The following is a 12853-nucleotide window of genomic DNA, read 5'->3' as shown; positions in this document are numbered from 1 at the left end:
CAAGAAAAAAACAAAAGATGGCTTGCTTTCACTGAAACATGAAGATAAGTGAAAAATAAAGGCCAACACCAGGAATGACTAAGAGCTAAAGGAAACCACGAGGACCACGAAACCTCTACCCAAGAACCTAAATCAACAGCTGTCTGTTTGATACCAGCTTGGAGTATTTCAGTGCTAATTTCAGTCAGTAATTAAAAGTGACTTAGCAACCACAGTGACTGACATGACTCAACTTTTTTGAGGTTTCAGATTGTTTCAAAGTTGACTACAGTCTTATTTCAGTTTGTTGTAAAACATAAAAGATTTATGTTCAGAATAGCATGTGGGAAGCAGTGGCTGCACAAGTACTGTATGGATTAACTTGTGTGTTTTGAAGCATGTGTTTGTGGATTTTTTTGGACTAAGCAGAATATGTATCTCTCAGATGAAAACCGCTCTCCCTCTCTGCCTGTTTGTCCTTGTGGCTGAGGAGGCAGATGTTCTCGCTTTCCCTCTGGATCTCCTTTCATCGTTTCCGTCCCGGTCTGTTTTTAGGCCCGGCTAATCGAACCCAGTCTCTCCCCCTGAGACCAAAAAAAAAAAAAGATTCTCGTGTGATAGTAACTTTGGCTCCCGGACATGACATGTCTGCCAGTTTAAATGACTTACTTCATATTAAGAGAGAAGACTTTAACAGATGAACGTGCCTGTGCTTGGTTTTGTCATTTTCTTTTCAGCTTAATATTTAATGCTGAGAGAGTGTATTCTTATTCTTTCCTGTAATATGTGTTAGCGACGCTTTAGACAGTTAATTCTCACAAGCTAGAAGTTTTTGTTTTCAGAAGTAAAGTTTGACCCTGATCTATATCAGTGATGAGGGCTGTTTCTACTAAAGTGGGGAACATGTTGTTGTTTTTATGATCATTTTGCTTGTGAGGAATTCCTTCAGATTTAATTTGCAAATCTTCCATTTAATACAGACACATCTGCTAATTAGTGCTAACATATACATGCAAAACACAACAAAAGAAGAACAGAGTTTTTAGAATAAACAGCATAGACAAGCCACATTTATCTTCATCAAATAATCACTTTATCAAATAAGCACTGCAAACATGATACCCAGTGAACTATGTCAGCATCCACCAGCCTCCAGTAATGCACAACTTTAAGTATTACAACAGTGTAAACAGGTGAGCTGTGAGGACTATGTGAGCTGTAGAAACCAAAACCTGTTTCTTACTGTTCTCTAACTCCTCCTAGACGCTGTTATCAACCTGGATGAAATGCTGAGATGAGAAAAAACTAAACTAATCACACAGAAGTTTTTGCCAACCTGTTGGGTAATACACTGGTCACTCGTTTATCGCGGGTGTTAAGTTCTAAAAATAACCCGCGATAGGTGAAATCCGTGAAGTAGCTTTATTTTTTACAATTATTATAGATGTTATAAAGCTGTATAACCCCTCACTACACACTTTATACTCTTTTCTCAGACAGGCATGAACATTTTCAAACTTTCCTCTCTTGTTTAAACACTCTCTAAGTTTACACCTTGTGTAACTACAGCCTTATTTACTTGATCTTACATTTTTACCCTGATTGTCACACATTCAAAGTTAACAACAAGTGGTTAGTTGTCATATGTCTATGAAACCTCAATAGGACTGGAAGTCCTTTTCCACAGATACCATAAGATCTTAAAACCTTTAGGTAGAAGGAAGGTTGAAGGCACTTCTGCACTGGCTTAATTTTCTGATCTGGAAGCTTTGCCCATGTTTTATACCGTCTGCTAATTGCAGAAAGACTTCCAGTTGTAGAGAGGTCCAGGGGTTAACGGTTTTCTGACTTCTGTAAACACTGTCGGCTGAGTTTCCTGCTGGATTGTGGGTTTTTTTTAATAAATCCTGGTCATGCCATGTTTCAAAAAGGAGAGCTATCCTGTACCCATGATAGTCACTCTCTGACCACTTGAATTGAAAAGTGTCTGGCCGTTGAACAAGTGGCTTTACAGTCAGATTTGCCCCGCCTCACCACAATCTTTCAAAATGAATCAACAGTGAATACGCTGATCGTGATGCATCAAAACAGGCCTTCAGAAACCAATCGATGATGTCACAGCATCTCTGTTCATTCTGTTTGTGGTTTAACCTGAAGGTCTTGTTTTTTGGCCTTTGGAGGAACTGCTCTTTTGCGCTGGATTCGTGTCTCTGCCCCAGAGGTTGCAGATTATTTAACACACTTTTGTTGCTCTAGTGAATTTTTACTACAACAGGATTGTGGAAGTAGAATTGACCTAAAACAGATGTGTTTAAATCCTTTTATAAACATTGAGGTCTATGACTTTAGTTTTCGGTACAGTTGTAGAATCAGTTCATCGCCCGTCTACTCATAGTTTTTGTTTAGTTTTGGGTGGAGCAGACAGGTCACGTCAGCGGCTGAGAGAATCAAAGTCGGCCTCCACTTTACAGAAAGATAAAGGAGACGTGTTTCGTTGGGAAAACACGCATCCATTTCGATAAAGGCTCTTTATCTTATCTGCCTGTTTTCTTGTAATGTGTTTGGCTGTCTCACAACGTCCTTTATTAAAGTAATATTTCTCCCTTGTGCACCATGACACCATTAGACTTAGACAGCTGCTCGTTTTAAATGCATATATTATTACTGGGTATTTCTCTTCATTATTAGTCAAACATTGCTCTAACTTCAAATAAGCAGCCTCAGATCAGAGACCGTCTCTTCTCCTTCCTTAGATCATTACTGGGTACACTAGTTTTCTTTGACCAGCTGCCGTCCCTCCACATGGTTACAGCCCAGTCCCAACACAGCGGGATCTTTCTGTTTCATGGTCATCTGGCTGCTGACGGTTCACTTCCTCTCTAAATGAAGGGTACAGTGCACCAGAGTTTACTTCACAGCCATAGGCAATAAGCAGACGGACCCAAAATGAGATTTTTGACTGCTGTGCAATTCAGCAGGATCCAAATACAATTAGTATCCATATGGGGTCTGCCTTTTGGAGCTCTGATGCATTTTAAAGGAAGTTCGCAAAGTTTTCTGTGTGTTAACTTTCCATTTTTTAAAGCATTTTATTTAGGAGTCACAGCTGCTTGTTCTTTCATCATATATCCTTTCCTCTTATACACTGTGTGTGTGTGTGTGTGTGTGTGTGTGTGTGTGTGTGTGTGTGTGTGTGTGTGTGTGTGTGTGTGTGTGTGTGTGTACAGTCATCATGTATGTGTCAGCACTTCTACCTGCCAGCACATGCATCCTGCCAGGAACTGAAATTTTATATTTTTCAGATACAGTATTTCCACTGTTGCACACTGGGTGAATTATTATTCACATTAAAACTAACTAGGCTTCCTGTAAACCTTAAATGAAGCCGTAAAACAGATTCCCGAGGACTCGCACAGAGAGGACACTTTCAGCTGTCGTTACGTCTTATGTAAGATGCCTCCTCGGAGTTTCAAAAACACACTGAGGAGAAGACGCATCAGCTGCTTTTGTTATCAAGCGAGAGCAGCAGACCCATGCTGTCTGCACCAGGGCAGGTATGCCACATGGTTTTTCTTTGAGTGTGTGTGTTTTGATGTGGGTTACTGGGTGCGTTTCAGTGCCAGCAGCCGGTGCCTGCTTTACAGTCGGTTAACATCTCCTGGCTGACCTGCAGCAGCCGAGGAGGAGGGAGCGAGTGTCGGGACAGGCCAGGCTGGCACTGGCTCAGCAGTGGAAAGTCACACCTGGCCTCTGGCTTAGCAGCGAGTAAATGAGTTGTGAAGAATATTAGTACTGTCGATTCTCTGTTGCACTTTATAATTAAACCTGCTCGCTAAATGTCTCTCTTTAACAAAGCCGGAGACCTCATTACTGCTCCCACTGCTGTCATTTCTATTTAAAATAGTACTAAAGCTCATAATTAGTCTTGGTGCTAACATTAAAGGGTTTTCAATCCCATCAGATATCCCACGTGGATGTACTTTTAAAAAATGTATTAAACGTGTTTAAACGATGTGTGTGGGTGTGGCTCTAGAGACTTTATGATTTTTCTCGTTTTAAACACACGGCACCAAATTAAACCGTCTGAAACTCCCTCCTCTCTGGAGCCTGTTGTGATTTGGCTGTCGTCAGTGTTGTGGATTTGTTTTTCCAATTAATGCAAACAACTCTTGGAAGCGCTTGAATAGACCGTGACATTTGTAACGGTGCAGCAGCCAGGAATGAAATGACAACTGTTATATTAACAAATTAACTCCAATATTTTGGTCCTTTCTCAATATGAATCTTTGCGACTCTTTCAGCTTGTAACCGCAATCTCACTTAAACACTAAGAGTTATTCATAAGTCATAAGTAATTCCTGGAAATGTGGGTTTGATTATGTGGGGTTGTCGATGATGATCATAGTTTAGTCAGGACCGCTGTAGTCCTCATTTACACAGGCCCAGAGGTGAGTCAGTGCTAGGGGACGGGGTCTTCTCCAACTAGATGGCGAGTGGTTGCTGGGTGAAGTCAGTCGCAAAGAGAGTGGTGCATCAAAAGCCTCCTAGTCATTGCTTTAGTTGCTACCAGATTGCCGTAATCACCCATAATTTGTGTAGATGCGAAAATTGTCTGAAAACACTGGCTAGGTAACACTGAGCGGTAGTGACACTTGAAACGGAGCCATGCATACCGGAAAAGGAGAGCGTTCACCTCCAAAGTGAAACCCGTGTCTTATTATTGCCAATACTTGTCAAAAGTACAGCTTTTACTCTGAAAGTGAATGGTCTTTGTTTCCAGATCGCACTCTTCACATCTTTACTGCCGCTTAGCGAGTAATTGGCAAAGGTTGGAAAGTCCAAGTTGGTGTTACAAACTACAGGTGAACTGCTGGTGACCAAAGCTAACACAAGGAGCTTTTCAGTGCAGCAACCTTCCACAACCGCTTGCCAACCAGTCTGGGACACATTTTTTCCCTAGCAACTGATGGTTGCCGCATGGTTGCCAACCAATCACTGAACCTCTGTCTCAACACATATTTGATATGAAACCAGCACATGACATGACGGTATTGTTTTAAATATATTTATTAAGAATCTGATACAATAAAATTATTCAGGTTAAAATTAGTGCTTCAGACATTAAGCAGACAATTTGGGAGCAGTGATGTAACCATGAGGGAAATAATCATCTGTGTTTTCCCCCTAACCCTGTGTTTTGGAGACTGACAACTCAAAAATATTTCGATATTTTGTTAAAAATATAAAGAGTTTTTGAAACATTTCAGTTACTTTTTTGTCAGCTTGTTGTTTAGACGTCAGAGATCTTTTTTTTAAGAGCAAATATTTATATTGTTGTAGTGTAGGGTTGGGATTAATGGTAATAAACCAATTAGATCTGTGCGTTGTAAGAGATTTGCTGTTCTGATGTAGAGAAGGGTGAGCCATCAGCTAATGTGGTCTGGCACTGAGATCAGCTGATCTGTGGGACTGTGGCTGAGGCCGACTTCAAGGTCTACCTGGTTCGATTTTACAAGAGTTAGTTAGTGTTACTTCTGCAGGTAATCCTGGGAGCGTTTTCCTGACTCTACCAGAGGACGTGATGGTAAATTGTGTACAATCTTAAATAACTGAAAAGATCTTCAAGGATCACATGACTACAGCTTCCATCACAGTGGATACAGAGGAACAAAAACAAAACATTTCATTTGGTCTACTGCAAAATACACCAGTAATCACAGTGAATTATGGGAATTGCTGGCTCAAATAATCGTTTGTGAGAAAGTACCAAGATAACAGCTGGTAAGAGCCCTTGTCCCCAGTAACAGCATAATTCAAATAATCATAATCTGATTTTTAGAGGTAATTCCAAGCAGTTAAACATCAGAGACTTATGAGGTCATTGCAGATTACATCAGTGAATTATGTCATTAATCAGGTAATCTGCTCTTTATTACAACCCAAATGAGAAAGTAGCTTTATTTTGATTCATTTTCACTGCACCCGTTTTCAGAAGTTGATCTATGAATAAAAGAAGGTTTAACGAGGTTCATTCGACCCCACCCCCTCCTCCTCATTCAGCCTCACAGCGTGCTGTGACCTGATCCGACTCAGGTGATGCTAATAGGAAACACACTGCATCCTGTGAATGAGTGCAGGTGATCAAAAAGGATTTTCTAATGTTTCCCATGTGCATAACTGGGTTTAGATGCTCATAAAGCTTTCTTTGATTGTTGCATTTCTTTGTAATAAAGATGGTGTTCAGTGCCACAAAAGTTTTCCCTGCCTGGAATAATTAACTTTGAGCTGGACTCTTCTTTTTTACCTTGCCAGAAGAATCATTTTGTCATATTTGCCAGATTTTCCACTGCTACATGTCCAGACATGAAAATGATTAAAGTCTGCTCATAAATCTGCGAAGCTATTTTTCACTTCTGTCCGTGAAGCTTTTCGATGTCTTGCAGTCGTCAGACAGTTTTTCATTTCAGCAAAACTTTCATTTTGTACACGCCCGTCCAGCTTTTCCTACCAGATGTCTCTTTGTGTCTTACTTGTGTTTAAATTAAGAAGGGATTTGTTTTTTAACTGCAGTATCTCTCATCTTAACAGCATGCCCACCTGGAACTTATAAACCAGAGGGAACACCGGGAGGTGTGAGCACCTGCCTGCCCTGCCCTGATGCCCAGCACACCTCCCAGCCTGGCAGCACCTCCCCCGACGACTGTGTCTGCAAGCCGGGCTATAAGCCAATGGGCATGGCCTGCCAAGGTAAAAGCATCCGATGCGTTAAATAAGCAAGTGGATACGTGTGAAACAGGATGATGGTCTCTTCTGTGTTGCCTTTCTAAAAGCTTTAATACTTTAGTCCTGCTGATCTGAATATTGAGAGTTACACAGTGTTTTTAGTGTTTTCTAGCTTTAAGAACAGTGTTTTTAATTAAGCTGTTTGCATGAGCAAAAATATTCACATGCAGAAATCCCCACTTGCACTCTTCCTGTTCAGCCCACCTGAACCAGAGCTTCTATTACAAGACCATCTATTATTTGAATATTCTTGTATTACAATTGTTTTGAATGTTTTGCTTAATCTGCATAGGCGAACCGCAGATTATGATAGATTCACTGAGCTTTAATGATACAATATAAAACTGCAGTAAGTTGTGTGTGTGAGTGAAGCTTCAAAAACAAGAAGGCAAAACATTTATCTGTTTGTTTCAAAGCATCACAAGGGGATATTGGAGGGTACGAACCCCAATGTGATCGCACCAGGTTTCATCTAAAAGATTTGATCTGATCCCTTGGTGCAGAGGATGAATATGCTCTCAGGGACAAAGTCTATCCTATCTTATTTGTCTACAAACTAGATATCATGAAACCTGTGTTGTGTATGAGTTTTCAGTGTGTTTTAAATAAAATGTCATCCTGAGCCTTCTGTGTTCTCCTCTCTCTGCATCATGCTTTAATTACTTTTCATGTTCCAGTGGGACTTTTTATTGTTGGTTTACTTCCTGTTTTTATTCTTCTGCCTGTGTCTCATTCCTGCATTTTTTCAGATCATCTGTTTGTCCTCCCGATGTTCTTATCAGTTTTTTCCCATATTAGCCAACCCGTTTTCCTACGGAAGCCCTTTTCTGCCTTTTTAAAAATAAAAAATAAAACAATTCTGACAGGAGGAAGTTAAAATAATAATAAAAAAAACGAACTTGAAATTTGTGGCCGAAACAAGCTTCCATAGTTTTCCAACAAGTGTCCTGCTTTTTCCCACTTTGCCTCCTTGTATCTTTTCCTCTCCTCTGTTTAATTCTCCTATACTTGTCTCCTGCATATAGGACAACAAACAGCCACTTCACAGGTACTCAGCTTCGTTAGAGGTTAAATACCTGGAGCTTTCCAACAGCTATTAGAACTGAGGAAACCGTTCAGATGAGACATGAAACATCTTTCTAACTGTATTCAGGGCAAAAACTCTTTAGGTTGAAAGTCTCTTGAGCGTCCTAGCCTGCTCTCATTCTGTCCCCAACACGTGATTTGTAATGGTGAACACACATTTTAAAATGTGTATAAACATGCTTCCTAACAGAGAAATATGTTTCGTGAAGTAGGAATTTGTGGCCTGTAATCGCTTTCAGGAATAGTGGTGAAAAACATGAAGGGCAGTAAATGAAGTGATAATCTGGTGAATTAACTGGAACAAAAAAACAAGATATTCCTCAGAGGTATGGGATGACAGCATCATGTATCCAGTAATTTTGCCAGTCCTCCCATTCCTCGAAGAATGAGCCAGTGATTTCCAAACAGCAGTTCATCTGAACACATTGAGCTCCATTAATCACCACAGTCATGCACTGCTTTCTACTTTCTCAGGCAGGAAGAGAAAATAGAGTGTTGAAGGTTGATATGCTGTAATTTTCTGCTTACTTGTTTTTTTATTCAGTTTTTATCAACAAAATCAACTTTCTGTCATAGTGTGTCAGTTTGTGTGTTAGCTGTAATGTAAAATTCACCCGCTCCTCTCCTCTCCTCTCCTCAGTGATACATTGTCCAGCACTGTTGCCCCCAGATTATGGCTTCTTTGTCCAGAATGTATGTAACAACCACTTTGACGCGGCCTGTGGTGTGCGATGCGAGCCCGGTTTTGACCTCCAAGGAACCGGCATCAGACTCTGCCAGGCTGATGGCACCTGGTCAGGGACACCGGCCAGCTGCAGAGGTGAGGAGAAAGCCTGATGCATGTAATATTACAATGATGATCATCACAGGATCATCACACAATGAAACTTTTGTTGATGAAAAATCCTTCAAGACTTTCAGCTGAGAAATATACACAGCTGTGAAAATCAGCATACTTAAGAAGCTTTTTAATTTTCTTTTAAAACAACTATTGGCTGATTGATTGATTAAATGGTTTTTCTTTTTTTCTGTCATATGTGCCCAAGTACATGTCTGTGAACCAAAAGTTCAGGGATCAGATATTCAGTTTCACAGTTTTGGTCGTCCAGCCATCATTCATTTTCTTCCTCTTATCCAGTTCAGGGTTGAGGTGGGGATGAAGCCTATCCTAGCTGCCACAGGGCGAGAGGCAGGGTACACCCTGGACTACTCGTCTATGGGCAATTTAGAATCACCAGAACTGATCTACATACACAGAAATCCTAACAGATCACATCAACTCTAAAACTGAAGCTTACAGATCGAAACCAGAAATTCCTCCATAAATAGAGTCGTCGTTACTGCAGACTGGGAGGCAATTTTACCTGCAAATTGATGCAGGCGGTCAGCAACTTTCCTTTTCTGTAGGAATATGACCAGAATACAACCAGCTGACTTGAGTACTCCAATACCAAGAGATGCATCACAGGCGAGTTGTGCGCATTGGTGCAGACTGACGACAATCCCCTTGAGTCAGAGTGAAGTTGTTTGGAGGCAGGTTGCCTCCCATCAGACAACCTGAGCAATCGCCCTGCCATCAAAAGTATCCGTCCTGAGTTTGAGGGTTTCCACAAACCGCTTCTGGGTAACCAGTTGGTTGCTGCAACTATATGCAAAGATTCTCAGAGAGCCAAAAATGTAACAACGTCACTGGTGAGCCACCGATTTACTCCTAGTCACGCAGAGGTGGCCGTCATATTTTTGCTCTAGTGTGACTGCGCCATAAGAACTGTGATTCATGCAGACCTTTTTTATTAGAGTCCAAGAATAAAAATATGCAGCTGGAAGCAAGCGTAATAGGTTCCCGTTATATTATTAAGCTTTAAGTGAGAGGCCTTTAATAAATTACCGACATATAACACCATGCCATTACAAACACAAGCCCGTTTAAAGCAGGCACGATGATATACGTATGGTACTTTTTTGCAGCGTTCATTTGTGTGTGCGTTTGTGGATTTATTTTAAATATCACCCAGCCAGTATTTAGTCTAGCTTTTTCTCTGCACCCTAATGTCCCATCATATCTCAAAAACTGAGAAGAAAAGTAAACAGTGAGGCAGTAGTCGAATGTCGAAGTCAGATGGGCTATTAAAAAGATTTTTGTAGTGATCTTCTCATCGTTTAAGGCTTTTTGATTAGTCTGCTTCTTGATTGATTGTAGTGTTAATGCATGGTGGTATAATGCTGCTCTGTTCTGATATAGTCGCAGCTAAATGTGTCTGACGTGCTTTACATATTTCATCATACAGTACTCAGGGTGCATAGTTATGACACTGAAACACAGAAGCTTTTGTGATTGATCGCAGCAGGTTCTTCCACACCATATCTCATATAATTCCTCATTAAACCCTAATCAAAGCATCGCCTCGCCTCTGACGCCCGCCAGCATTTATAAACATTTCTGTAGCCCTAAATCACTTCATCCAGATGTAAGACGTGTCTCGATCTCTTGTACTGATTTGCTTTGAGTTTCCTAAAAGTCACAGTCGGTGTGTGTTAGCACGTAAAGCTCTCTCGGCATAGATTGAGATCATATGTGTTTAGACTGAAAGAGGAATCAACGTTTACTGGGAGACTACTGCTTTTCTGCCAGGCCAGATGTTGAGAGGAAGAAAGGTAGGGGAGGATTCAATTAAAGAGAGGTTGCTCATGGATGAAGAAAGAGGATGAAGATTGCGCGGAAGGAAGCAGAACGGAAAGAAAGCTGAGAAGAGAGAGCTAAGGTCAAAGGATTAATGAGGAAAGTGCCAGTTTTAACAGAAAGGCAGCAGCGGCAGCAGCGTGACTCATACAAATACCAAGACACTGAATACTAAAGGGTGTGTGTTGAAGATTTATAGTATGTGGCTTTGGGTATATGTTTCCTATGTGTGTGTGCATATGTCTGCTTGTATGGGTTACTCTGAGTCTAGTCTTTACCACATACTGTTGGACCTCCCAGCTAGTTAAGCCCTGGGGGAGACGGGGGGGTCTACTCTGAACTGCCTGTCTGTCTATGGATGGTGATGAGAAATAACACACTACACACCCTTTTCTAGACCTCAGCATAACTCAGAACAGACACACACACACCAGGATTTTCTTTGTTTATTTCATTCGGGACTTTCACACTTTGGGTTAAATCATAGGTCACAGTTTATAGCAAACACATACTGCTGTACATCCCTGCAGTTTACTCCTCCTCTGCACGTTGTGGGTGTTTAACAGTTACAGCAAACAAAATAATCAAATATTTTGTGTTTAAGTTATCTTGAAATGTACAGTTTGTCACTGTTTGTCATTATTCGAGGCCACACTTCCTATTTTTCTGAACCTTTTGTTCCCTCTGTGTCTCAACAGGAAATTAAATAGATAGAAGTGGCAAAATAAACCCAAGCAACAGAAGATACAGATCCAGCTGAATATGATAATAAATAAAGCAGACTTTGTTTTTCTGTTTTGTTGGTTTGGGTTCTTCTGTTTATTTTCTCCTATCTTTGCAGTACGCTCCTGCCCGCACCTGTCCCTGCCCCAGCACGGCTTCCTGAGTTGCAGCAACAGCTTTGGCTCCTACAGGGTGGTGTGTCAGGTGGGCTGTGATCGGGGCTACAGATTAGAGGGAGACTCCGAACTCACCTGCCAGGCAAACTACCAATGGAGTGGGCCCCAACCTCGGTGTGTGGGTAAGCTTTCACTCCACTGTCAGCCACTATCTCACACCGTATCCTAGTAAGATGGAGAAACTCGGCTTCGTGTTGTCATGGGTTTAATTTGCTATATCAGTGGCTTTTCTAAACCTCATATCTGAAAGCAACATATGATTACAAAACATGACTCCAACATTCACTGCAAGAATAAAAAAAGAAAAATGCCCCACAGCTGGTTGTGATGATGCATTGAGAGTTTTTGAACCTTTGGCTTTACTGATTCATCTGCCAGCATCTTGTTTTTTCGGTGCTGTAGCGCTACATTTCCAGCTGAAACTTGCAGTATACTGTTAATGTTATCAAGTGTGGTCGAGAGGTCTGGTTCAGTGAAATCAAGTGACTTTTAACCCATTTAAAAAGTCTTGCAAATAATTAGGTTAACTGTTAACAGGTCAGTAATGTGACTGGATATTACAAACAACATCTTAGAGAAGGAAATATTCAAAAGAACTGTGTTTACAAATGGTGGAATAATTTCAGAATAATATTCATTAGCGTAAATCTTTGAAGACTTTTAATCACTGGCAGTACAAACAATACAAATACACTAAAGATCAAAAGTTGTCACATCTTAAAATGGAAATAAAACTCTTTGCATTCAGTTTTTATTTTACGCATCGTCCCAACTTTATCAGAGCTGGGCTTGTAAATAAATAGTGTCAAAATCCAATAACAGCTAAAGTATTGATTTGGGCACCGAGAGAAGTAACGGAGGCAAAAAGTGAAGCCAAAAGATCATGTAGCTGAACAATAGAGAGCTTTGAACACAAAAACAATTTTTAAATCAGCTCTACGTGTTACAGGTAGCTAAAAATGTAAGATTTATGTTCTTTGAGTTATTATTTGGATTTTTTAGCTTTAATTGAACAGTAGCGTGAGAGTGCTGGAAATGATATGCAGGGATTGGTCTGGGATGGACTCAAACCCGAGTTCCTACATTAGCCTTCAGCATGTAGGAGCGGCCTTGTGTTGGCTTTTCTATCCACCACTTACAAGTCAAACAGCCTGAAAGCGCTCAGATTAGCTGAGGTGGCAGCTAGTTGTAAACTTTAGGTCTAATTACATTTTAAGCTGGTGAGTTATAGAAATTAAACTCCTCCCCAGCTGCCACGAAGAGTCAATTTGTATTATTATCAGGGTGTAAACCTGCGTATTTGTGATGGACACACGAGGAACTGTTTTTTTGTGCACTTTTTTTGTTGGCTTAATTTTTCAGCCATGGATGTTGCTGCTTAGACATAACCTGCTGCCTGTTCAGTTATTTTTGTGTGCTCAAGTGT

At 40.7% G+C, this 12853-nt stretch overlaps 1 protein-coding gene across 2 annotated transcripts in view; it reads left to right on the top strand.

Moving 5' to 3' along the window:
* The window catches only part of svep1 (sushi, von Willebrand factor type A, EGF and pentraxin domain containing 1), a 108843-nt gene that overhangs the window by 55665 nt on the left and 40325 nt on the right, over positions 1 to 12853 (top strand). For both annotated transcript variants that reach the window (XM_085266676.1, XM_085266673.1), the window contains exons 4-6: positions 6568 to 6726; positions 8489 to 8668; positions 11370 to 11549. In XM_085266676.1, coding sequence (XP_085122802.1) covers positions 6568 to 6726; positions 8489 to 8668; positions 11370 to 11549 — 519 coding nt within the window. The remainder of the gene's footprint in view (positions 1 to 6567; positions 6727 to 8488; positions 8669 to 11369; positions 11550 to 12853) is intronic.

The sequence above is a fragment of the Mchenga conophoros genome, linkage group LG3 (genome assembly GCF_057382185.1).
Source record: "Mchenga conophoros isolate Kocher_MC1m ecotype Shallow Benthic linkage group LG3, M_conophoros_male_GT1.1, whole genome shotgun sequence".
In the NCBI taxonomy this organism is placed as follows: Eukaryota; Metazoa; Chordata; class Actinopteri; order Cichliformes; family Cichlidae; genus Mchenga; species Mchenga conophoros.
Note: the sequence above shows the minus strand (reverse complement) of the source record. Positions and strands in the feature narration are given on the sequence as shown.